This window comes from Budorcas taxicolor, chromosome 4 (genome assembly GCF_023091745.1).
Source record: "Budorcas taxicolor isolate Tak-1 chromosome 4, Takin1.1, whole genome shotgun sequence".
Lineage (NCBI taxonomy): Eukaryota > Metazoa > Chordata > Mammalia > Artiodactyla > Bovidae > Budorcas > Budorcas taxicolor.
In genome coordinates, this window is record NC_068913.1 from 35,307,686 (window position 1) to 35,335,088 (window position 27,403).

At 41.9% G+C, this 27,403-nt stretch overlaps 1 protein-coding gene across 1 annotated transcript in view; it reads left to right on the plus strand.

The window, feature by feature from the left end:
* Window positions 1-6,516: 6,516 nt before the first annotated feature.
* The window catches only part of ELAPOR2 (endosome-lysosome associated apoptosis and autophagy regulator family member 2), a 211,372-nt gene continuing 190,485 nt past the window's right edge, over window positions 6,517-27,403 (plus strand). The window contains exon 1 of the mRNA XM_052638923.1: window positions 6,517-6,705. Coding sequence (XP_052494883.1) covers window positions 6,517-6,705 — 189 coding nt within the window. The remainder of the gene's footprint in view (window positions 6,706-27,403) is intronic.

Here is a 27,403-nt window from a genome sequence, read left to right on the forward strand (position 1 = left end):
GACCAGGTAAACCGGATGACTCACCATTGATGTCAGTCAGCTTCTTTCCCTAGTGACCTTACTGTGTCAATGAGCTTATAAACAATAGTGCATCATAGCAGTGATGATGATTGGATATGCCTCCATAAAGAAATTGATTGCCTCTCTCTGAGGTTGACCTGGCTCTCCCACTATGGCTAAATGCCAATCAGCCAGATGTAGAGACCAATAGAAAGCTCTCCATATTGTATAACAATGAGAGGGCAGCCTACCTGCTGGTTGATTATATTGAGTCCTTTCCATTATGGAGTCAACAGTATTCTGTCCTCACTGGAATAAACACAATCTGGTTCTGGTTTGTTTTCCTGGGCCATTTTGCTGAGTCTGTTGACTTAATGCCTTATTTACATCTTGCCTTATTATACCATGCGTTCTCATAGAATATTGTTTTTATCAAGAAACTCATTTCACAGCAAAATAATTAAGGCCAGTGCTCTTGGGTTTCACTAGTAATTCCACAAAACCTTCACTCAAAGGCCCCAGACTTACAGCATAGCAGAATGATCCAAGGAACCAACTTACTGAATCAGCTGGGAAATAATGCATTTTGACATTAGGATGGTATCCTTCAGTATAAAATATACAATATTATCTGAACTAGTGACTAATATGTGATGCTGTTTCTCCCCAAACCAGGACATATTGGCCCAGAAATCAAGGAGTACAATGTGGGTGGTATTTCTCATTACTATGCTGAATGACCAAAGCACAAAATTTTCCTTCCCAAGTCCAAGTCCTGCTAGCCTGAAGGTCTTAGTGTTCAGTGGATAAATATTCCACTGGGGGAGACAAGTGAACTGAAAATTGGGATGTTAAGACTGCCATTTGGCTTTTTGGGCTCCTCCTGCCAATGGGCCAGGAAGAAAAATAAAGTTTACTAGAGTGATTAACTATGAGTTTCTAAGATGGAGCTCAGGAATTCCTCTGGAGTACCTCCTATTATTGTGATATCCAGTGCCGAAAGTTAATGGCAGACCACAGCAACCCCATATAGCAAGTATCGCTAAGGTTCAGACCTACTCAGGGACTAGGCTTTTGATCAACCTATTTGCCAAAGAACCATGACCAGCTGAGGAGCTGTCTGAGCATGAATGAAACTTGGAGGAAGAAAGTGATCAGTGCCACAGATAATCTCAGAAGCAATTGCAGAAATGGAAATGATTGTCCCAGAAATGGAAATGATTCTTCCTTATTTTTCTATGTATATAATCATATATTAATTTTTCTTATATTAATATAAGTCTCATTTGGGGAGAAACAGCATCACATATTAGTCACTAGTTCAGATAATATTGTATCTTTTACACTGAAGGATACCACCCTAATGTCAAAAGGCATTATTTTCCAGCTGACTCAGTAAATTGGTTACTTGGATCATTCTACTATGCTGTAAGTCAGGTGCTTTTGAGTGAAGGTTTTGTGGAATTACTAGTGAAACCCAAGAGCACTGGCCTTAATTATTTTACTGTGAAACAAGTTTCTTCATGACCCAGATAACCACGATGGTGTGACCACTCACCTAGAACCAGACATCCTGGAATGTGAAGTCAAGTGGGCCTTAGGAAGCATCACTGCAAACAAGCCTAGTGGAGGTGATGGAATTCCGGTTGAGCTATTTCAAATCTTAAAACATGATGCTGTGAAAGTGCTGCACTCAATATGTCAGCAAATTTGGAAAACTCAGCAGTGGCCACAGGACTGGAAAAGGTCAGTTTTTATTCCAATCCCTAAGAAAGGCAATGCCAAAGAATGCTCAAACTACTGCACAACTGTACTCATCTCACACGCAAGCAAAGTAATGCTCAAAATTCTCCAAGCTAGCCTTTAACAGTACGTGAATGGAGAACTTCCAGATATGCAAGCTGGATTTAGAAAAGTCAAAGAAACCAGAGATCAAATTGCCAACATTTGTTGGATCATCAAAAAATCAAGAGAGTTCCAGAAAAACATCTACTTCTGCTTTATTGACTATGCCAAAGCCTTTGACTGTGTGGATCACAATAAACTGTGGAAAATTCTTCAAGAGATGGGCTTACCAGACCACCTGACCTGCCTCCCGAGAAATCTGTATGCAGGTCAAGAAAAAAGTTAGAACTGGACATGGAACAACAGACTGGTTCCAAACAGGGAAAGGAGTATGTCAAGGCTGTATATTGTCATCTTGCTTATTTAACTTATATGCAGAGTACATCATGAGAAATGCTGGACTGGATGAAGCACAGGCTGGAATGAAGATTGCTGGGAGAAATATCAATAACCTCAAATATGCAGATGACACCACTCTTATGGCAGAAAGTGAAGAGCTGAAGATCCTCTTGATGAAAATGAAAGAGGAGAGTGAAAAAGTTGGCCTAAAACTCAACATTCAGGAAACTAAGATCATAGCATCTGGTCCCATCACTTCATGGCAGATAGATGGGGAAACAGTGGAAACAGTGACAGACTTTATTTTTGGGGGCTCCAAAATCACTGCAGATGGTGACTGCAGCCATGAAATTAAAAGACGCTTGCTCCTTGGAAGACAAGTTATGACCAATCTAGACAGCATATTAAAAAGCAAAGATATTACTCTGCCAACAAAGGTTTGTCTAGTGAAAGCTATGGTTTTCCCAGTAGACCTGTATGGATGTGAGAGTTGGACTATAAAGAAAGCTGAGTGCCGAAGAATTGATGCTTTTGAACTGTGGTGTTGGAGAAGACTCTTGAGAGTTCCTTGGACTAAAGGAGATCCAACCAGTCCATCCTAAAGGAAATCAACCTTGAATATTCATTGGAAGGACTGATGTTGAAGCTGAAACTTCAATACTTTGGCCACCTGATGCAGAGCTGACTCATAAGAAAAGACCCTGATGCTGGGAAAGATTGAAGGTGGGAGGAGTGGGGGATGACAGAAGATGAGATGGTTGGATGGCATCACTGACTCAATGGACATGAGTCTGAGTAAACTCTGGGAGTTGGTGATGGACAGGGAGGCCTGGTGTGCTGCAGTCCATGGAGTTGCAAACAGTTGGATACTACTGAGTGACTGAACTGAACTGAATTGATTGATCAGATAATCAGTGCTGCTGCTGCTAAGTCACTTCATAATCAGTAATCAGCTGAATAACCTGCAGTTAAATTCTAAAATAAATAAGTAGAAAGGAACCACAGAGTTTTCTCAGAATTTTCCTTTCTCTACCAGTTTGCATGCTGGTATTAATTACTTAAGGTCAACATGTTTTCTCTAGGTGAAAATCCTATGAGAAAATCATTTATTAAAAGTGGCAAATTGTCCCATTTAGGAAAATTTGTAATTGTCATGTAAGCTCAGGTGACTGGGATGACTTTTATTTTTAACAAGGAAAGAAATTGTTTTCAATCCATTAACTATGTTGTTAGGTCCCACTTAGGTGACAAAAATAATAATGTAATTGACTCAGATTCTGAATGGATTAAATAATAAAAACATATAAAGAAAGTAATAACAAAATAAGAAAATACAGGCATCTATTTGATCTTGCAAAGGTACAGTATCTCTGAGCATAAAATAAAGGAAGAACTCACAAAAGGAAATGTGGCAATATTTGAGTACGTAAAAATGACAGTCTTCTGCAGAAAAGGTCACCAGAAACAAAATTAAAAAGAAGACTACAAACTGAGAGGAGCATTTGTGACATATATGGTAAGCAAAGGTATAATATATAAAACTTACAAAGACGGCTTACAAATCAATAAAAAAGACTGAACTTAAATAGAAAAATGGTCAAAGAGTGTCAGTGAAAAATTCACACACCAACAAGAGAAGGAACTATATAGCTAGTAAATATATGTGAAAAATTATTCAGTGTTACTGACAGAAGCTCTTTTGCCCCTTTTCTGCTTGCTCATTCCTGTTCCTCTCTAACCCTAAAAGAATCTAATTATAGGAATGAGATCACTAGACAATTTAACTTTGCTCCTGACTTATATTCTACTGAATGCACACCATGCCATACCTAACCTGTGAATTCTTTCCCTAGATTAAAAGAAGAATGAATAATTAAATAGTTAAGCATGACCAGCTGTGTACCCCCAGCAGCCCCCTTTGCAATACTGCAGGCAGATGACATGGGCAAGACGACATCTGAAGAAAAGATAAAGAGGAGTCAGCTGGTCTGTGCATGGTGAAGAATGATGCAGAATCTAAGCTTGTACCTTGGTAATTCACTGATATTCTTTCCCCCCTTTCCCATCAAAAACTCTCATGGCTGAGCAGAATCTGGGGAGTTGGTTCTGGCACATGAGTCCTCTTTCTCTTCAGATTGCCGGCCTTCTGATTAAAGCAAACTTTTCTTTCTATCAACACTTAGCTCTCCATTATTGGCTTTTGAGTGGTGAGCAGCTGAACATGAGTTTGGTAACATTACTAAATAAAAAAAATACTATACATTTAAAAAATATTAACACAGTCACATTTTTCTCTTTTACAAAAATGGCAGATATACAAAGCATTATAATTTAGAAAGTTATGAAATAAGAACTCATAAACTGCTGATAGCAACTGATAAAATTTTTAAGGAATTTGTGCACTATTCACCAAAACTTAAAAATGTACATGCTATGTAATCCAATGATTTCAATTTTAGAAAAGCATCACAGAAAATTAAAAGGAGATGTATATGCATCATAAAATTACTGTTGTTGTTCAGTCACTAAGTTGTGTCCGACTCTTTGTGACACAATGGACTGGAGCATGCCAGGCTTCCCTGTCCTTTACTATCTCCTAGAGTTTTCTCAAACTCATGTCCACTGAGTTGCTGATGTTATCCAATCATCTCATCCTTTGTCACCCCCTTCTCCTCCTGCCCCCAATCTTTCCCAGCATTAAGGTCTTTTCCAATGAGTTGGCTCTTTGCATCAGGTGGCCAAAGTATTTGAGCTTCAGCTTTAGCATCAGTCCTACTAGTGAATAACCCTGTATAACAGAGTTGAACTATTAATAACATTGAATACTTGAGAAACAGTGCCTAATATCCAAAAGTAAATTATATATAATCCAAACAGTAGAATATATTATATATTATATGGTTACTTAAGTTGTGCTGTCAGAGACTTTAATGACTTGAGAAAATATTAATACTAAGGAAAAAATAAAAGTTTACAAATTATAATCCCAGTTTTGCAGCACACATGCAATTAAATGCCAAGGAAATACCTCAACATGCTAATACCACTAATAGTATTATCTCTGGATGGTGGGTTCCCTAGTGATTTTATGTTCTTCCTGATAGTCTTCAATATTTTCCAAAATGTTAACAGTAAACATACTTTATTGTTATAGTCAGAACACATGAAACAGGAGAGAGAGAAGGAGAGAGAGAGAAAGGGACCTGCACATTTTACGTGGAAGTGCTTATTAAAGGGACATTAGGGCAGTGCCACAGGCAATTCAAGCCAACTTACATTGGGTCTGCCAGGTAGATTTTTCTAGGTGCTCAATTAAAAGAAATCTGGGTGCTCCTTTTGAAGAGCAGGATAAATCATCCATTCAGAGAATTTTAGAGGAAGGGATCCCCAACACTAAGGAAGCTGTAATGTTCGTTTTGCTCACCACTTGGTGCCTACCACCCAACTCAACATGATTTTGAATGAAGAAAAAGACTACCCCAGTTATCGTACAGATTCCAGGAACAAAAGGACTTACTTGCCCAAGCTTGCACAGTTATCCCCATTAAGTAACACCAGTAGCACCCATGATTCCTCACTACTGCTTTCAACGCCTACCACATCTACTCCTTGTCAGGCACTCTCGGGTGCTTTACAATGTATCAACTTATTCAACCCTCGTAACAACCTATGGGTTAGGAATTGTCATTATTCTCATCAAGTAAGTGAGAATACTGAGTCACAACCTGGATCTAAATTTCATTCCCCTTTTCTTCCCCGCCATTTGATGCACATCCAAATCACCCCCAAATTAGATCTGACGCCAGCTAGTTGGATCCTTACGAAAGGATGCTCCTGCGGCTCATCTGGGTGTGTTTGTGCGTGACGCGGGAAGTAGGAAGCATTTAAAGACCGGCCGCCGGAAAACAATGTCCCGAGGTCCTGGATTTTACTCTGGCTCCCTCCCGGAGCGCCCCTCCTGGTGGACCGAGGGGACCGGGGACGGGAGACACTCCGGCCTCTCTCCCCCTCTACAGTGCAATGAAGCTCTAGCCCCCGGCGACCAGGCGGCGCCCCAGGACCGGAGGGGCTGGGCCGCAGACCCCGCCTGCTGCACCTGCTCCCGGGCTCCCGCGTCCCCGCCCCGCGTCCCGCCCCCGCGCCGCGCCCGCGCCCCGCGGTCCCTCCCTCCGGCGTGACGGGAGCACGGGCGCCGGCCGCCGGGGCCGCGAGCACAGCGGAGCCGTCAGCTGTGAGCTGAGCGCGCAGCCCTAGCGGCCCGGGAGCAGAACGCGCCCCACCCCGGGAGGCTGCTTTCCAGCCGGCCGGCGGGCCGACCGCAGCGGGAAGGAGATGCTGTTCCTCCGCGCGGGGCCGGCGCGGGGGAGGGGCCGGGGGCGGCCGGCCAGGGCTCCCCGCAGCGGACTCTCGCCGCCCTGGAGCCCCGCCTGGATCTGCTGCTGGGCACTCGCCGGCTGCCAGGCGGCCTGGGCTGGGGACTCGCCCTCCACCTCCGGCCGCCCGCTTCCTCCTTGCCTGGAGGTGAGCCGCACCTGCTCTGAAACCTGGAGTTTGCGGGGGGTGGGGGTGGGGGAGAGGGGGGGACTGGAGGTGAAGGATGAGGGTCATGCCCATTTATTGCTCTCTGCTGTCACCTCTTTCCTTCCTGGGAGGACCGGGCTTTTCGTTTGTTTCCAGGGATGAAGTTGCCAGCCCCGAGAGGCTGGCCGAGAGAGGATGTGTGGCTTTGCTGGCTTTGAGGGGATGCTTTCTGCACTCCTGTGTTTTAAGGGCTCTGAAGGACTTTGCGGCGCTTTCCTGGAGTGTCAGGCTTGAGGACCTGGGACCAAGGGGAGTTTTCACCAAGGGCAGAGGACTGGGGAAGCCCTGCCAGTGGGGTTTGGCAAGCCGGCACTGCCGCCGAGGGCTTCCAGCTCCCCCTTCGCCACTCCCCAGTGTCTACAAACCCCTTCCTTTGCACTCAGCGTCCTGATAAGGCCTCGGGGACTTGCCAAGCCAGTGTGTGGTGTCGCTTGGCATCCTTTTGGCAAAACATGCATGTGAATTAGGAAGAAAAAGAATGTGTACTTAGGGAAGAGGTGGGTTGGTCATCTAGAAAATTAGAAAAGACAGAGTTAATATGCTCCTTTTGGGAGATGTTCATCAGCTGGCTGAAGCACTACTACTGTGTATTTTGAAGTTTGAGATTATCGTTGATATTCAGCCAAGAAAGATAAATAGGAGTGATGAGATTTTTTTTTTCCTGCTTTTGGGAGAGCTGTACTTAATAAAGCCAAAAATGTACAGGGGATGTCATTGGTAGCTGTACTGGGTGTTTATCTTTCCCTTTAGTGTTCCAGAAAGTGCATCCTCTTAATGAAAATCAATGAGGGGAAGGAAGCAACATTTCTGACCTACTTTGAGTGATTATGTTGAGGAGGATGTGAGGAGTGAATACTGTTTTAGGAAGATTGCTAGGAATCAGGGTGATGGGTCATTTTATTTTAATGTAACAAAAATGGGTTAGCTAATATCCCCCTCTGGGAAGCAAGACCAGATCTTGTTCCTTTGTGTCACTTTTTAATTTTACCCAGGCTCGAATTATAGAATATCTGCATTCTAGACCTCATCCATCATCCATATATTTCACCTTCCTCTCCCACAGTCTCAGTCCTAGGACAGACTGAAATGAAAGAGATTCAGATCAAAGGCAGGTATACCAGCACACAGTAGTGGTATAATTGGGGAAATCAGGGCAAGAGCTCAGCGAACAGCTGTGTTTAATTTCAGAGCTTATTAGGATAATTAGTTGTTTAATCTGTGTTCTATCACCTGGGAATAGTCCGTTCTTCCAGGCTTCCAGAGAAAGCCCACTTCTTGGTCATCTTCAGATTGAGTAGTTGTAACGGGACAAACTTAAAACCTTGCCTCCAGCCCCTAGTCCCAGTTATGCAAAAACTTTTTTTTTTTTTTCCTGAAGTGAAAAGTCAGATTCTTGTAAAATTAATTTTTACTGATGGAGGCTTTACTTGAAACAGGTGAAAGTGAGGGCTAGTGAGGGCTAGTGAGGGGGTGGTGGCCACTAGAGCTAGACCGATCCTTTAGGTGAGTACATGTTCTACCCATGCAGACCCAGACAGAATGGAGTTGCACCCTGAGACAGATACAGTGAAACCAGAGGCAGGGGGTTGACTGAAGGTTCCAGAAGGCTGTGTTCAGTTAACTATAGTGAGTTTACAAATTTCACTTGACTCAGTTCCTTGATGTTTCAAGTTCGAATTGATGGGAATAAATAAAATTATAGGAGGACGCTCCTGAACATGCCTGTGGCTTGTGTTTTTAGAAATGGTGACGCACAGATCCAGTTATGTTCTGATGACTGACGAACACTTAGTAGATGTTTAACTGGGAGTTAGGGGTTCCTTTGGTGGGGCCAGGGGGCTGAATCTGCTCTTTGGCCTCTGGTCTAACCCACCGAGCTAATTTATAGAATTGATTATTTTTTCTCTCTAACTTTGTTTTTAAGAGGGATATGAGAATGGAGGAATTTTTCAGGCTTTGAGGGGAAGAGTTGGCTGGTGCTTATGTGTGGGGAGGGGCCTTCCTGTGAGATACAGCTATGGAATGTAGGCCAAACCCTTGTGAATAAAGATATAACACTGAAAAGTAACTATTTTGTGTCCACTCCTGCCTGTTGATCCCTTTCCACTCATTATTAATAGAAAAGGAATGCCCCACATAAGGGATAGCACCACTGTGGTGGGGAGGACAGTGAGAGCCGTGAAAGTGAGGGAGGGGTATGAGGCTGGAAACCAAAGCCAGCTCTTAATGACAAGGAGAGGATGTCGAAGGGAAAATCTGCAGGTGATTCTAAACCTCATGGCTGCCAGTACTTTCAGCCTCATCCTCATTTATCAGTATTTTTATAAAAAGTCATCATGTTTAACTGAATCATATAGACTCTCATTTTCCTTGCCTAGTTTTGGCAGAGGAGAAGCAGAGAAAGCTGACCTGGGGAGAATCTTTTTATGATCCCTTGAGTTCACAGGAGAGTGGCTGGGATACGTGCAAAGTTTCACTTAAGATTCTTTGCAGAGGATTGGACTCTGGGTGAAACTCATATAATACAGCTTCCTTTGTCAAAGTCATTGATTATGGAGCAGAGAAGGGGAGAAAAGTGATTACTTTGGAATGCTCAGCTGGGGATCCAGTCAGTAGGGTGGATGCACAAGCGCAGACAGAAAGAGGAGACAGCAATAAAAGTACAGTCAGTGTGCCAGCAGTTGAAGGACACCAGTAGGATGTGCCTTTGATAAATGGCGTTTAAATTAAAACAACAACAACAAAAAACAGTGAGGACTAAACATCAGAAAGTATAGAATTAATTTTCTTCAAACTATTTATGGGGGAACTTAAAAGGATAAGTATCTTCTAGGTTTCTGGGTATCTGCTTTACACTTGTAAAATGATAGTGATAAAAAGAGATCTTTCTGTCTCAATTGTGAGCATGAATATGAGTTAAAAGTGAGTATGAGTCAAAGGAAACTTTACAAATATATGAAAGTTGATGATTGCTAGCTGAGTAGCAGAGAAGGCAATGGCACCCCACTCCAGTACTCTTGCCTGGAAAATCCCATGGAAGGCTGCAGTCCACGGGGCTGCTGAGGGTTGGACACGACTGAGCAACTTCACTTCACTTTTCACTTTCATGCATTGGAGAAGGAAATGGCAACCCACTCCAATGTTCTTGCCTGGAGAATCCCAGGGACAGGGGAGCCTGGTGGGCTGTCGTCTGTGGGGTCGCACAGAGTCGGACATGACTGAAGCGACTTAGCAGCAGCAGCAGCAGCAGCTGGGTAGACCTCGATCCTGATGTTTCAGGAAGGGTCTACAGAGAAACGTCAGAGGTTCAGAGAAAACAGTCTTATCCAAGAATTGAATACAATGGAATTTTTGACTCATTAGTGGGACTGCCAGAGGAACAAAAAGATAAAAGCCAACAGATGATTCAGAGTTGGAGTAAGGTATTAGAAGAGAGAGTGCATGAGAGAAAAGTGCATAAAAAGAACAGAACTAACTGAATTATGTATGCATTATTTAAATTTGGAAAATTAAATCACAAACTCGCTTGATTCTTACTACACTGTTCTATAGTCCTACATAATATAATTCTTCTGGTTTCTCTGAATCTTGATTGAATCATGACTTTTTGGCCAATGGTTTTTATTCCACCATTGCTGAGTTTAAACCGTTACTGTGCTAGGCAAAATGTCAGCTGATGTGAAATTCCAAATTAAAAAAGTAAAATTTAATTGGGTAAGGATGAGTCAGATATGGAAACTTAACAATTGCGGTGAAGTGATTTGTTGCCATGAAAGAAGAAAGGGGCCGTAAAGCTAGTGGGAAGGATAAAAAAAGGCCATGCAGAAGAGGTGAGGGAGTCCAGAAAGATGAGTAGGAATTTGCCAAACAAACAAGGGTCAGATGTGAGGCTGGGCTAGTTTAGGGGAAGACATTTTTGATGTAGAGCGCAGACTGAAAATGGCAGCAGCTCAGAACAGTTCCTCTCTAACTGGATATAACTAGAGTGCTGCATGCTATGAGGAGCCTGATGAGAGATGAGCCTCAGAGGCAGGCAGAAGCTGATCATAGAGGACCTTCCATCCTGCTAAGAACCTTCTCTTCATTTGGTAGGTGATGGGAAGCCATAGAAGGGTTTAAAAATCACAGGTAAGAAAATATAGTTTGGCAACAGTATGGAGGTCACATAGGAGTGGGACATAGAAAGAGGTGAAGCCTGCCAGGAGCAGTTGTAAGCGTCCAGGTAAAGGATGACAGAACCTCAGTTGAGGAGTAGTTGTGAAGATGGAAAGAGGGAAGGTAGAACTGCCTGTGGGTAGATGTGGAGGGTGAGGGGATGGAAGGTTCTGCCTTGTCTAGAGGCTGGTGCCTCCAGCCTCCATGAGGAGGAGTATGAGGAAGAGGAGATAAGGAGCTTGGTTCTCGAGAGCTGACCTTTCAAGGGTTCACTATGCAGTTAGGTGGCAGGCCCTTTGGCTCAGGGCCGTGGTCTAGGCTGGAGTGGAGACATGGAGCTCACTTGAATGAGAGGCATGGTTGACCCTGCTGGATTGGATGAGACCATCCAGGGAGTGAGCACAAGAAGTGAAAGATGGAACTTGGGTTTTACTGATGTTAAAGGGGGCAGAAACTGAGAAGAACACAAAGGAGACAGATAAGGAATAGCAGGTTTCAGGGAAACACAATAGTGTGGAGTTAGGGGGAAAAGGAGTGCCTCTGGTGAAGAAGAGGGTTGGTTGTAGTGTCAGTGGTCCAAAGAAATTCAAATAAGATGAGACCCGAAAAGCGAAGTTTGAATTTGACAGTTAGCTCACTGGTGCTCTTGCCCGAGTGGTTCCTGTGGAGTGGTGGGATGGTACTAACTGGCAGGTGAGGTAGTAGTGATGGCATGTATGCATGCTAAGTTGCTTCTGTTGTGTCTGACTCTGTATGGACTGTACCCCACCAGGCTCCTCTGTCTGTGGGATTCTCTAGGCAAGAATACTGGAGTGGGTTGCCGTGCCCTCCTCCCCAGGATCTTCCTGATCAGTGATCAAACCTGCATTTCTGATGATTACTTTCATTGGCAGGGGGATTCTTTACCACTGGCACCACCTGGGAAGCCCAGTAGCAATGGAGTAGGGTTTTGTCATTATGGTATTTCAAGATTTGCTAAGAAATTGGGTCATCCATGTCAAAAGTCTGAAGACATAAATGGTCCTATTTTCTGTTTGAGACTTTGATGGGAATAGTTGAGAAATAACCTTTAACCTTTCTGTAGGAAGTCTCTGAAGGTCATGGGCTGTGGGTTAAGGGCTCAGGGAGTCTAAAGCCATACTGTCACTGAAGAAGTTAGGACTTGGCTTCTGTTTTCAAGCAGTTAACATAATTAATCTTGCCTGTTCTGCTTGTGAAGGTGAATTTTCCATTTCAAGTTCTTATGCTCAGAACCATTTCTCATGTTTTAGGCAATTGCAAGCAAGTATTCACACCATCAATATTTACAATGTAAAACCAAGAGTTGACAGATCTGTGAAGTGTCATATTTTAGCACAAGGGCTAGAAATAGCAGAGCATAGTATAGAGTGCCACGTTTTCCTATCAGAGTGTATTCTTCAGCAGTGCCTTGGATCCAGAATAATTCTTGCATGTTGCAAAAAAAGTTAAATTTGGGTGGTCATCTCCTTCCCCCTGAAGAAAGTGTTAGTCGCTCAGTTGTGTCTGACTCTTTGCGACCTCATGAGCTGTAGCCCATCAGGCTCCTCTGTCCACGGGATTCTTTAGACAAGAATACTGGAGTGGGTTGCCATTTCCTTCTCCAGGGAATCTTCTCAAACCAGGGATCGAACCTCGGTCTCGTGCATTGCAGATTCTTTATCATCTGAGCCACTGGGAAAGCCCCCCCCTGAAAAAACCAAGGATAATTCTTATCCCTTTTGCCTTTCTTAATTGAAGTTATATGTAATATTTCAACATTAAACACATTTATTATGTATTCATGTACCAGGTACTAGCAGTAAAATGTTGAATAAAATGTGTGGTCTTCCTCATGTTGAGCTTTATAATCTCATGTGGGCAGACTCAAAGTGACACTGTATATCAGGTAAATACATTTGTCATAAGTTGTGATGGGAACTGTGTGCAGTGGGTGTACAGTGGGTGTGCAGTGGGTATAGTGTTTTTAGTCTGGTTGGGGTGGGAGGGATTCCCTAAAGAAGAGATTTTTAAGCTGAGACCCACAGCATGAGTATGAGGCTGTGGGTGGTGATGGTAGAGCATCTCATCCAGAGGAAACCTTTTACTCCTGGATCAGTTCCTATGACCTGCTTCTCAGGTGGCCCAGGTGGTGAGGAATTCACCTGCCAAGCAGGAGATGCAGGTTGGATCCCTGGGTCAGGAAGATCCCCTGGAGAAAGAAATGGCAAACCACTCCAGTAGTCTTGCCTGGGAAATCCCAGGGATTTAGGAGTCTGGTGGGCTGCAGTTCATGGGATTGCAAGAGCCAGACTTGACTTCGCAACTAAACCACCACCATGTCTAACCCTTCCTAGAGTACTGAACACAGACAGACTTTTCACTGTTCCAGCCTGTTGTTTGCTCTGGGGCGTCCATACCCTGTTCTACAAAGTCTTCACACACAGACTTATCCTGTAAGGCTGGGTGAGTTGTACCCAGCCGTGGGGCCACATAAGAGTGGGAGTCCATGCAATGATCAGGGTGCCCAGCCAGCTGCCCTGATGCACATCTGCATCCATCCAGAGGAAAGAGGGTCTTTGTCTGAGTCATATTCCCAGAGCCGGTTCCATTTTCTGATTCACTCAGAGATGCAGGAATGCCTTACCAGAGGCTCTGAGCACCTGCCCCTCCAACTCACCCAACATGAGATAGACTCATTAGGGCAGGCATTTCATCCTATTCAGCAAATGGTGATTAACTGTCTTCTTGTTTAAGGCACTTTAGGGGTTTTAGAAATGAGCAAGGTACAGGTCCTCTTCTCTGGGGGCACTAATCATTGCCTTGAAAATATCATTGAGTGACTTCCACTCTTTTCAGCTATAAAAAGGAATTGATCTTTATAACACATTTAATCCTAATTGACACCGTCTCTTAATTGTACCAGATTTAAGACTCTGAAACAAAAGCTCAGGGATCAGAATATATTGAAGTTTATTCTCAAGTCAATTTACAGCTCTGGAATTCAGGATGTTATTTAACCTATTTAAAACCTCACTTTTATGAGGTTCTTTCCCCTTAGTCCATGGCTCTCAAAATATGATCCTAACACTAGGACTGTCAGTATTCCCCAGGCACTTGTTAGAAATGCAGGTTACTGGATCCTGTACACAGCCCCTTGAATCAGAAACTCTGAGTTTGAGGCCCAGCAATCTGTCACAACCAGCCCTCTACAGGATTATGAGGCAGGCTAAAGGTGGAGACCACTGCCCTAAAGTGAGGGATACAGTTTAATTGTCTGAAACCCAGGGATCTGTTTTGTTGTTAGAATTTCTTCAACTGTAGCTCTTGCTAACTTCCTGCTTCTGCAGGGCATCTTTGTTATTGTTGTTTAGTTGCTAAATTGTGCCTTCTCTCTGCAACCACATGGACTGTAGCACGCCAGACTCCTCAGTCTTTGGGATTTTTCAGGCAAGAATACTGGAGTAGGTAACCATTTCCTTTTCCAGGGGATCTTCCTGATCAGGCATCAAACTTGTGTCTCCTCCATTGTCAGGCAGATTCTTTACCACTGAGTCGGCAGGGAGGCCCACTTAGGGATATCTAGTATTAATGTTTTAGCACACTTCCTACCTATGTATTTTCTTTTCCTTTTTAGCTATAAGTGAACGCATAGTTTATGTAGATGTTGTATCTTTTTCTCTCTTATTTAAGCATTTCCCAATGATATTAATGTTTCTTTATAAGTATTTTTTGTAATATTTATAAAATATTTTCATATATGAATATTGCAAAATATAGCATCATTTGAGTACCTGCCATTGTCTACTTATTAGCCTTTTACTTCAGCCTTTCATTGAAAATGCCCTTTCCAAGGTCAACAATGACCTCCTCTTTGCTATAATAAGTTCATCGGTCATTCCTCACCTTTCCCTGCTTTATTATATCACTGGACCAAGCTGACTGCTCCGTCACCACTGAAACACCTACTTGGCTTCAGGCATCCCGCGCTCTCCTGGTTTTTTCTTATTCCACTGCAGCCCTTCTCAGTCTTTGCCAGTTCTTCCTCATGTCCCTGATTTCTTTACATTGGGACTTTCCTGCTTCAATCCTTAACCCCCTTATTTTTTCTTTCACCCTCTCTCCTCACACTGTGGGTGATGTCATACAGTTTTTTGGTTTTAAATGCCATATGCCAATGGACCTCTCTCAGTTCCCATCTCCTGCGTGGCCATCTCACGGCTTTGTGACAAGCACAGCTTGGATGCCTATGCTTGGGTAAGTGTCTCAAACCTGACGCATCTGAAACTGAGCCCCTGCTCTTGCCTGCTCCAGCTCCTGTGTGGTCTTCCCCAGTGTTTTGACTGGCAAGTTCTCCCTTTCAGTGACTCAGGCCTCAACATCTGGAGTCTCCCCTGACTTCTTGTCCTCCCATGTCTCACATCCAATCCGTTAGCAAACTCTCTGGTCTCTGCTTCCGAAGAGCCAGAGTCAGAGCTTCTCACGCCTTGGCCTGCTGGACCACACCACCAGAGGACCTCGCCTGGATGATGGCTGTTGTTTCCCATCTTGGTCTCCAGTTTGATCTCAGCAGAGCAGTCAAGAGATCGCATTACAACATGTGTTATCTTTTGCTCAGAGCTCTTCTCAGGCTTCGTTCAGAATCAGAGATCTGATGGTGGCTTGCAGGGCCCGACGTGATCCGGCCTCCATTAAGCCTCTCATGTCATCTTACTAACCCCCCATTCTCCATTCTCCTTCAGCCTTCCCGTTCTCTCTGTTTCTTGGAGAACGTGTTGTGGAAACTTTTCTCAGGGCTTCTGCCCTGGGTCTTCCTTTGCTTTCAGCTCTCTTCTCAGATATCTGCTTGTCTTTCTCCCTCATGTCCTTTAGGTTTCTACTCATTTGTCATCTTCTCAGTCAGGCCTTCCCTGGTCACCTACCTAAAATTGCAGCCATCTCTCTATCCCCATTTCATGCTTTTATTTTTCTCCGTAGCACTTTTCAGCATCCATCATAATATACATTTAAATTATTTAGTGTTTATGAGCCTGCTCTCAGAAACTTTTAAGTTCCATAAAGACAAGGCAATCCCTCCCTCCATCCCTTTCTTCCTACTTCTTTTCAGAGATAAGCTACTGCACTCCAGTATTCTTGCCTGGAGAAGTCCATGGATAGAGGAGCCTGGCAGGCTACAGTCCATAGAGGTGCAAAGTGTTAGACACGAATTAGTAACTGGACACACACACACACTGTATCCTTAGCACCTCAAACGGTGCCTAGCACTGTGTCAAACAAATGAGTAAATTTAATTTTGATTGTTTTTAATTCTTTGTAGTATAAAAACACATAACAATGTCATAAGGAACAACACAAACCATTGAATTCCTGATTATTGAAGATACTATAAAATTGCCTCAGAAATCTTAGATTGAAGGATATGAACCATACTGTACTAAACAACAGTGAAAAGTGTTATTGATTTATTTATTATTTTTAATTGAAGTATAGTTGATTTACAGTGTCATGTTAGTCTCAGGTGTATAGCACAGTGATTCAGTTATATATTGATATATTCTTTTCAGATTCTTTTCCCTTATAAGTTGTTACAAAATATTGAGTACAGTTCCCTGTGCTCTAAGTTGGTCTTTGTTGGTTATCTGTTTTATTATAGTAGTGTGAGGGCTTCCCTTGTGGCTCAGATGGTAAATAATCCGCCTGCAATGCAGGAGACTTGGGTTCAATCCCTGAGTTAGGAGGATCCCCTGGAGGAGGACATGGCAACCCACTCCAGTATCCTTGCCTGGAGAATCCCCATGGACAGAGGAACCTGGAGCACTACTGTCCGTGGGGTCACAGAGAGACGGACATGATTGAGCAGCTAAGCGCACATAGTAGGGTGTATGTGTTAATCCTAACTCCCCAATTTATCCTTCCTCTCCCCTTTTACCTTCGGTAACCGTAAGTTTTCTTTGTCTGTGAAAAATTATTAATATTAATTTGATGGTGGAAAATGCTGTCTCACTGATGTAATTTGCGTTTCTTTAATCACTGTTGATGGTCAGTATTTTTAATGTGGCTTAGCTTTTTGTATTTCACTTTTTGTGGAATTTCTGTTTAGATGTTTTCACTTACTATTTTTCTTACATATATGGTGCTTTTAATATATACTAAGGATACGATATATACAGTACTTTGAAAACACATTTCCTTATATTTTTTTCCTGTCTACATGCTTTGCAATAATATAAAATCCAGAGAAAGTAATTAATTATTCAGATAATAAGTATGTATATGGAATTACTTCCCTTAACATATAGCACAGGAATAAATTCTAATTAAAAAACCTAATGTTTGATACATAACACTGTATTAAATTCCTACATTATATGAAATCTTTCATGTGACTGACTGAGAAAAATCCCAAAACAACTGCTGAGTGACCAAGAATTCTTGAGTTTCGATCGACAGTCTTTATTCTAAGAGTGTTCTTTTGAAATTTCAAGACCACCCTACTTCATTTGCTGTTTATTCTTTTTCCATGGCCATTCATGTGTTTATGTGTTCATGTGACATTTAATGGTCAGATCATGTATTTCTCTCATAGGTAAACTAATCATATGGAAGTCTGTGATTACAGATGGGTTAAGTGCTGTGATGAAGTTATGCAGAGTTTTATAGAAGCAGAGATGGGGGGCTAAATCACACTAAGGAGTCCTGGTCTCAGAGAATGTGCTGCCTGAGCTGTTTTGAAAGATTTCTGCAAGTGCTTTATAGTATGCACAGAGGCCAGCCTATCTTGTTAGCCAAAGTAAACTGATTGTGTGACTACACAGAGGAGTTAAATCACACGACCACTTCACGGGCTGGAGTAAAGCCATATGAGTGACTGTGGCAAGAGAGAACTAGATTATGAGGAAGACTGGGACTGAGGTTTTTGTGAGAAAAACTTCGGGGAATCATTAACATCAGGTTAGACAGATTATTTTGTTTGTCAGTGGAGGAATATGAAAGAGGGTAGTATTGGAGGCAGGAAGATCAGTTAGGAGGCTGTCACCTCTCCCATGAGAAGGAAGAAAAAAAAGAGCTAAGCAAACGGTCAAAGGGGGAGTCTAGGAGATGGGTTTGACAGCTGAGTGATCAGTTTCAGTCTACCGCAACTGCTAGGGGTTCTGCCTTGCGCTACTTGGCAGACACTCTACCTTTCATTGAGATTGAACATGTAAGAGGTGAATAGCGCTGCTGGGAGAAAGAGGATGAGTTCATTATTGGCATCCTCGGTTCAAAGTGCCCAAGGGACAGCCAAGCAGTGCTCTTCCAGAGACAGCTGAATGTTTGCAAGTGCATCCAAGAGGTGACTTGGGAGCCAAGGGGCACATAGTAAGAGGTAATTGAAGCCAGTGGTGTTGATGAGGTCACCTAGGCTGTGAGCACGGTGTGTTGAGGAAGGTGCTCAGGGAAACACCAGCATTTAGAGGCAAGCAGGGGAAGAAGCAATTAGGAAAGAGTGAAAGCACAGAAGCTGACTAAGGGTCGAAGGGTTGGGTGACCAATCAATCTGCAGTATGATACAGGCACACGATTCTTGATGTTTGGTTAGACATTTGAAATATCATATCCCTGTGGACAAGATGCAGAAGTATATGCTGAATGATAGTATATCTAGGAAGAGTCTTGGATACATGAACAAATGTACCCTGAGGTTATTAATTCAAGGACTTAATGATAAACTGGAGGAAGGTTTCCAATGTAATAACCTTTGGTCTTAGTCTCTAGTCTCTGTCCTGTTACTGTTATACTTTGACTGTTGAAACAGTAGTGTGGTTTTGAGAAGGCTTAACCAAAATTTGTAAAGTCAGAAAGCTGAGAAAGATGCCTAATGAGTTGGAAAAGAGAATTGGGATTCAGGTGATTGCAAAAGGCTAAAGTAATGGGCAAGCATAATTGTTTTAAATGTGGACTGCCCTTTTTGGTTCTGAAATTTAGATATTCAAGTATAAGATGAGGAATTCTTGCTTAAAAGTAGTTTTGAAGCCACAAATGTCATGCGGCTGCCAAAAGCAGTGATGGGCAGGCAGAAGGAGTCTTTGGTTCTATTAATATAGGCAGAGTGGTTGGCTCACAGAAAGTGGACATTTAACAGGTCAGTAGTATTCTTGCCTTGAGAACCCCATGAACGGTATGAAAAGGCAAGAAGCCTCTTGATGAAAGTGAAAGTGGAGAGTGAAAAAGTTGGCTTAAAGCTCAACATTCAGAAAACGAAGATCATGGCATCTGGTCCCATCACTTCATGGGAAATAGATGGGGAAACAGGGGAAACGGTGGCAGACTTTATTTTTTTGGGCTCCAAAATCACTGCAGATGGTGATTGCAGCCATGAAATTAAAAGACGCTTACTCCTTGGAAGAAAAGTTATGACCAACCTAGATAGCATATTGAAAAGCAGAGACATTACTTTGCCAACAAAGGTCCGTCTAGTCAAGGCTATGGTTTTTCCAGTGGTCATGTATGGATGTGAGTGTTGGACTGTGAGGAAAGCTGAGCACCAAAGAATTGATGCTTTTGAACTGTGGTGTTGGAGAAGACTCTTGAGAGTCCCTTGGACTGCAAGGAGATCCGACCAGTCCATTCTGAAGGAGATCAGTCCTGGGATTTCTTTGGAAGGAATGATGCTAAAGCTGAAACTCCAATACTCTGGCCACCTCATGTAAAGAGTTGACTCATTGGAAAAGACTCTGATGCTGGGAGGGATTGGGGGCAGGAGGAGAAGGGGACTACAGAGGATGAGATGGCTGGATGGCATCACTGACTCGATGGACGTGAGTCTGAGTGAACTCCGGGAGTTGGTGATGGACAGGGAGGCCTGGCGTGCTGTGATTCATGGGGTCGCAAAGAGTCGGACACGACTGAGTGACTGAACTGAACTGAATACAACTTACGTGGCTTCCCTGATAGCTTGGTTGGTAAAGAATCTGCCTGCAATGCAGGAGACCTCGGTTCGATTCCTGGGTCAGGAAGATCCCCTGGAGAAGGGATAGGCTACCCACTCCAGTATTCTTGGGGTTCCCTTATGGCTCAGCTGGAAAAGAATACACCTGCAATGTGGGAGACCTGGGTTTGATCTCTGGTTTGAAAAGATCTCCTGGAGAAGGGAAAGGCTACCCACTCCAGAATTCTGGCCTGGAGAATTCCACAGACTGTATAGTCCATGGAGTTGCAAAGAGCCAGACACGACTGAATAACTTTCACTTAGGGTTTCCCTGATAGCTCAGTTGGTAAAGAATCTGCCTGCAATGCGCGAGACCTGGGTTGGATCCCTGGGTTGGGAAGATCCCCTGGAGAAGGGAAAGGTTACCCACTCCAGTATTCTGGCCTGGAGAATTCCATGGAATCACAAAGTTGGACACAACTGAGCGACTTTCACTTTACTTTCAATACAACTTAGGTGCAATATTTGAAGAGGGACATTGGAATAGGGTGATGTTAGTTTAAGGTGTAAATTAGGAAGATGAACTATTTGGAGAGTGTCTCCAAATACTTGATGATGGGTCAAAGGAGCTGAGGCTGTTTAGCTTGAAGAAGACTTTAAGGGGACCATAGTAGTGAGCCTCAAATAACAGTCAGTGCAGTCACGCATAAGAGATACTGGTGTAGTGCTCACTTAGAGGACAAGATTAGGCTTAGTGCTGATAGAAGAATGCACAATTTAATTCATCCAAGAAGATGTTTGATATCTGTAGAACCATGTGCTGCTACTTTTAACTCTGAAAGTTGCAGAGTTGTTGTTTCTTAGGAGAGACTGTTGTCTTGGGTCACGTCTGTGTGGAACCATGAATTCTGCTTTACTGCACTGCATCTGTGTTACTGTGGGCTTCCCTGGTGGCTCAGGAGGCTAAGAATCCTCCTGCAATGCAGGAGACACAAGTTCAATCCCTGGGTTGGGAAAATCTCCTGGAGAAGGAAATGGCAACCCACTCCAGTGTTCTTGGTGGGAAATCCCACGGACAGAAGAGCCTGGTTGGCTATAGTCCATGGTGTAGCAAAAGGTTGGCCAGGACTGAGTGACTAACACTTAGGTTCAGTTCAGTTACTTAGTCATGTTTGACTCTCTGCGATCCCATGGACTGCAGCACACCAGGCCTCCCTGTCCATCACCAACTCCTGGAGCTGGCTCAAACTCATGTCCATTGAGTCGGTGATGCCATCCAACCAACTCATCCTCTGTTATCCCCTCCTCCTCCTGCCTTCAATCTTTCCCAGCATCAGGTTCTTTTCAAATGAGTCAGTTCTTGTATCAGATGGCCAAAGTATTAGAGTTTTAGCTTCAGCATCAGCCCTTCCAATGAACACCCAGGACTGATCTCCTTTAGGATGGACTGGTTGGATCTCCTTGCAGTCCAAGGGATTCTCAAGAGTCTTCTCCAACACCAAAGTTCAAAAGTATCAATTCTTTGGCGCTCAGCTTTCTTTACAGTCCAACTCTGACATCCATACATGACTGCTGGAAAAACCATAGCTTTGATTAGATGGGCCTTTGTTGGCAAAGCAATGTCTCTGCTTTTTAATATGCTGTCTAGGTTGGTCATAACTTTTCTTCCAAGGAGCAAGCATCTTTTAATATCATGGCTGCAGTCTGTGGTAGATTTAAGGGGCAGTTCAATGAATGTATGTGCATTGCTACTGTAAGAAGTGAGAAGATAAATCTTTCTCCTTGGTGGTTTAATCCTAGGACACATTCTTTTTTAATCTTTCATCCGTAGGACTGTATTCTAAGATTGCTACATTGTAAACATAAAGCAATGCCCTTTGGTGTTTAACATCCTAAAGTTGAGAACAGGAAGAACTGGCCATTTGAAATGTAAGTTTACCCCTGACTTCTATGTGATAATTCTTGGGCATATCAGTAATGCATAATAGGAGAAAATTTAAGCCAAAATAATCAGTTGATGCTTAAGTAGATCTGAACTTGGTATGCTAGAAAGTGCTTCACTATCTAAATAGCAGGTAAATGCTAACACCACTTGCTTTAACTTTTTTTTTATGGTTTCACTTTTCCCATTTGACCTTTTTAAAATTAAAAGCAGTGTATGTATAACATTTTAGAAAAGTGAAGTAATAAAACCACCCTTAATCCCACCAAATAAGCACACCACTCTGAATATCTTAGCATTTGTAATAGGAATAACACATATTTCTCTGCATGTATTTCATGCATGAATTTACATGTATGTTGACAAAATGGGAATATTCTGTACATACAGTTGGTGATTTTTTTTTTTCATTTAGTAATATGCTGTGAATTTACTGCCACATTTTAATTCAACTAAAATTTTAGTCAGTGCTTGTTGTCAGGTAAATCTTTGACTTTATCCTTTGAAAAGCCAGTTTTAACAAATAATATTTGACCAATCCATAATCCATGGTTTCTCCATTGATTTGTTTTCTATGCCAAATAGGCATATATATTCTTTATAATCTATTGTTTTATGTATAACATATGAGGCATATTATATAAACACAAACATTTATTTGATTCCTTTTGGGTTACTTTGTATCTGTTGATATTTTTGTACCAAGATTGCTCACAGAGATTTATAATACAATTTTATATAATATTTTTCGCTTTTCTCTCAGATTTCTCAACTGTTCTCACTCCATTTAGTCTTCCAGTTCAATTTCAGAATACTTCTGAAAATTAAAAAAAAAATCCTCCCTGGAATTTTCTCTTGGATTCTGTTGAATTTCATTTATTTGGGAAAAAAATGTCATCTTTACAGAATTATCTTCTTATTTGAGGGCAGAATCTGCTTCAGTGTTTGAAGCATTCTGTATTTTTCACCTGCACAGTCCTTTATACCTGTTTTGTGTTACTATTTTCTGTGGCTGTTTCCCCTACCATTTTACCTTTTGATTTTTCCCTGATATATTGAAAAGCTAGTGTATTTTGAAAGTTAATTGTGTATCTAGTTTCTTACAGAGCAGTCTTGGTAATTCTAATATTTTGTCAGTTAATTATCTTCAGTTTTCTTGGTAACAGTACTATTTATTGAATAAGTGTATAAACGCTTTACTTATATTAACAGCAGTCCTCAGAGCAGTCCATGCCTCTGCTTTTAGAGATGAGGAAACTGGAGGTGAAAGGCAATTAATACCTTGAAGAAGATGACAAAGCTGGTGAGCCATGAGGCTGGGATGTATTTGTCTCCAGAGACCTCACTGAACCCCACAGCCTTTTACTCTGCCTACCCAGGAGACTGGTCTAAACTTAGAGCTCGTGACAGCTGCTTCCAGGAGGCTACATACTGAATTGTATTAAAGGACACCAAGCAGCTACTTACAGATTTTTTCTCTTTTAGTCAATCATTGTCATTATTCTGTTTTCTCAAGGTAGTAATTGCCTTTTCCTCTGTTTCAGAAATCCGCTGTCCCCTCCAAGGCAGATATTAGCGTTGCACATGTCTTCACTGGGGGAGCTCCCTGTACTGCTCACTGGGTCTCACCCTCAGACGGCTGGGTGCACAGTGGGTGCTTTGGTCCTCTTGCCTCCGGGATGAGGGTTCTGTGCAGTATCCCTGGACCAGCTCCTGCTGTCAGACAAACTTTCTGTGCGGGTCAGCTGAGGGGATCTCATTCTGCCTATACTAGATTCTCGGTTAGAAAAATGTTTTTAAAATTTTGAAGTAGCAGAGCTGTCTGTAGTATTTCCACAGCAAGCAGCACGTGGCAGGCACTGGACCTTGAGTATGTCTTGTTACTGTCTTCATCTGTGTGTACTGAGAATAAAGAAAGGAGATGAAATCGAGGGTGAGGGGTATTGTTCTGATGATATCTTCAACCACAAATAAAAGGCTAAACTCGGTTGTAAAAACAGTATATACCAAAGACGACTGAGAAGAAAAATCGATGGACCACTGTTCTATCATTTTACCACAACTATATTAATGTTTTTATTCCTCTTTTTTTTAAGACTTGTGTCACAGTTATACGAGTCAAACATTGTTCTAAGTGTTTAGGCATATTCATGCATTTAAAAATAATCGTCTGTTATTAGTCTGTTCATTGTTCATATGTAAATGATACTGCTTTAAAGTGTTATTCAGATATTTTATGAGAAGATTGAACAATTGCCTCAAACTTTTAAAAAATTTTTTTGAAGATTAATTGAAGTACACTAAATGACAGACATTTGAAGTATACAGTTTGGTCAGTTTTGACATATGTGTACACTCATGAAACTGTCAGTATAATCAAGATAGCCATTTCCAATAGCCCCAAAGGCTTCCTGCTTCCGTTTTGTAATCCAGCCCTTCCTCTGCCCTGTCCCCAGGCAGCCACTGATTTGCTTTCGGTCACTGCAGATTCACGTGCTTTTTCTAGATTTTATATAAAGGGACTCATAGAAGCATGTCCTTTTTTTTTTTTTGATCTGGCTTTCTTTCACTCATAGTGATTCTGAGATTGATTCGCACTGTGGTGAGTATCAATAGCTTGTCCCTTTTTATTGCTGAGTAGCATTCCATTGTATAGCTCTGCCACATATGCCCATCTATTTTTAACATGGCATAGTTTTAACCATAGCACTTGATATTCTCAAGCTCTGGTATGATAATGTGATCTATGAATATCAAGAACTCATTAGTGAGGACTCCAAATAGGTTGTTTATAAAGTGCAGCAGCAGCAGCCTGAAATGTAAATGTAAGCACTCAGGGATTTTCAGCATCCTGACATACTCTGGGAGTTAATTTAGTTTTCTGTTTCATTCAGTGCTTAGTGCTATTTCAGGCAAATCTTGATTTTTTGGAGGAAGAGCTAATCATTTAGTTAGATCAACTTGTTGGAACGGCTTCCACTTGCCTGCCTGTCTGCCAATAGATCATTTCATGATCAGTTACTGAATGCATGTCTCTCAGAGTGCAGGTGGAAAAGGAGGATCTTCCACCACTCATTTGGAGGCTAAAATAAGGACTTTTATTTATTTTTCATTCATAGTGATGAGCATTTGTGGACTATCTGGATAGTGAGAGAAGTCTTTGTGTTCATTTGGAAGGATGATTCAATATACTGATTACGAGTTGAAATTTTATTTATTTAGTTAGTTATTTTCCACAAGGGATACCTGAGCTCCTTATCAGGTCAACAAACTCAACAGCAATCCTTGGAATTATATTTCTATAAGCATAAATCTAGCAAGATAGCTAAGTTTCACTGTTTTTTTGTGTGTGTGTGTGTGGAATTTTGGTTGACTAACATGTTTGTGTTGAGAATAAGGTAAGAATTCTTTTAGAGTAATGGTGGCTCTGAAAACTCTGGTCTTTTTTTTTTCTCCAGAAGGACAAAGGTACTGACATGAGTGATGACCGTGAGACAGGCTACCTTGTCCCGTGTAGGGTTATTTTCTTTGTAGCAGCAGGTGAGGACTTTGGTAGGACAGAGAACGAATGTGACTCACTTGACTTCCTTGACTGCAAGTTTTGCATCTCCGTGGTGGACACAGAGAAAGGTAGGCTAGTCCTTAACCTGACCTTCTTTTTCAGTTATGACTTGTTTTTGACCTTCCCTTCAAAGCTAGGCTCCTTACCTTTATTTCTTTAATTTCCCACTCTCTATTCAACTCACTGTAGTCTGGCTTTTATCTCAATCATTTCCCTAAATGTCTTGTTATGTAATCATCTCCTAATTACCAGTGGTTTTTTTAATCCTCATCCTGCTCTTTTTCTCTGCAGCATTAAACCCTCTTTTCTAGGTTGCTCCTCTCTTGCTTCCTGAGATACTTCTGAAATCTTGTATTACTCTATTGTAGATCCTATTTCTTTAGCTAGCTGCTCCTCTGTTACTCCTTTGTAAATGCTGGTTGTTCCCAGGTTTTTGCATTTGGTCTTTGTCTTTTTACACTGTTCGTGCCGTCTTTGAATGATCTTTACCCATATTTTACTTTATAATCCTTATTTTCTTTAAATAGAAGTAATACATTCTTATTATAAACAATTTGAGTGTGTTGAACAGGAAAAAAGATACCTGCAGTCCCACTATGGAGAACCAGTGTTAATATTTTTCATCCGACTGCTTGTCTTACCTACAACTTTTGTTTAAATGACTCTTTAAATCCAACCTTCAGTGCTTGATTCTCCATCAAGTTCCAAAAGCACATTGACAACTCTTTCATAAATGCCTCTGGTAGGATATCCTTGACTATTTAAAATTAAAAACATCTCAAACCAAATTCATTATCTTCCCCTCTACTTGAAACTAGTTTTTCTTCTTGCTTTCATTTTTGATTGGTTGGTAGTCATTGACCTGAATTCATTGGTTCTCTTCGCATCTCTAAACTCCAGGTGGATCCAAGTAGTCATTAAATAATTATTTTAATATCATATATAAGGCTCTTTATCATGTGGCCTGAGGTGACCTCTCTAGCTTTTTCTTTCTGCCTTTTACTCCCATTTCACCCCTTTTATTCTGTGATCTAACCACAGTTCTCAATTTCCAGAGATTATCATGCACTTCCATCCATGGATGCTTTGCTCATGGCTATGTCTGAAAAACCATTTCTTCTCCTCAGTACAGCTAACCTTTAATTATTATTCAGAACATGGATTAAATGTCCTTTTTGGGGCTGAAATACCCACTTCCCAGCAGAGTGAATCTGAAGCATAACTCTTTTTAGATGGGCTAAGATTTGTCCTGACTAAAGAAGAAGCCCAAATGCAAGGGCTCAATTATGAGTGTTTGAAAATATATGAGCATTTATTGTCTGAAAATAAATGACCAGAGACTAGCCTTCAAGTGTATTTCAAACAGCAGACCTGGGGCTAGTGAGTAGAGTTTATAGTGAGGAACATTTTTCTTTAGACTAAGGAAGAATTGTAACCTTTGAAGATATATCACAGTGAAAAGGACTTTATAGCTCTTTTATAGCTCTTTATCCATAAATGTCAATAAGCAATCGCTGTAAACGACTGTTTTTCATGGATCCATTAATTTAATCAACATTGTTAATCACTTTGACAGACATTGTGCCTGAGGTACACAGATGAAAAAAAAAAATCCTTTAAGGAGTTTATAATCTAATGTAGTGGTTCTCAACCTTGCTGCACATGAGAATCACAGACTAATAACATGTTTCTAGTTTAGTAATCTCTGAGGACAGGGCCCACTCAATATGCCAGCAAATATGGAAAACTCAGCAGTGGCCGCAGGACTGGAAAAGGTCAGTTTTCATTCCAATCTCAAAGAAAGGCAATGCCAAAGAATGCTCAAACTACTTCACAATTGCATTCATCCTAGTAAAGTAACGCTTAAAATTCTCCATGCCAGGCTTCAACAGTACGTGAACCATGAACTTACAGATGTTTAAGCTGGTTTTAGAAAAGGCAGAGGAACCAGAGATCAAAGTGCCAACATCTGTTGGATCATCAAAAAATCAAGAGAGTTCCAGAAAAACATCTATTCCTGCTTTATGGACTATGCCAAAGCCTTTGACTGTGTGGATCACAATAAACTGTGGAA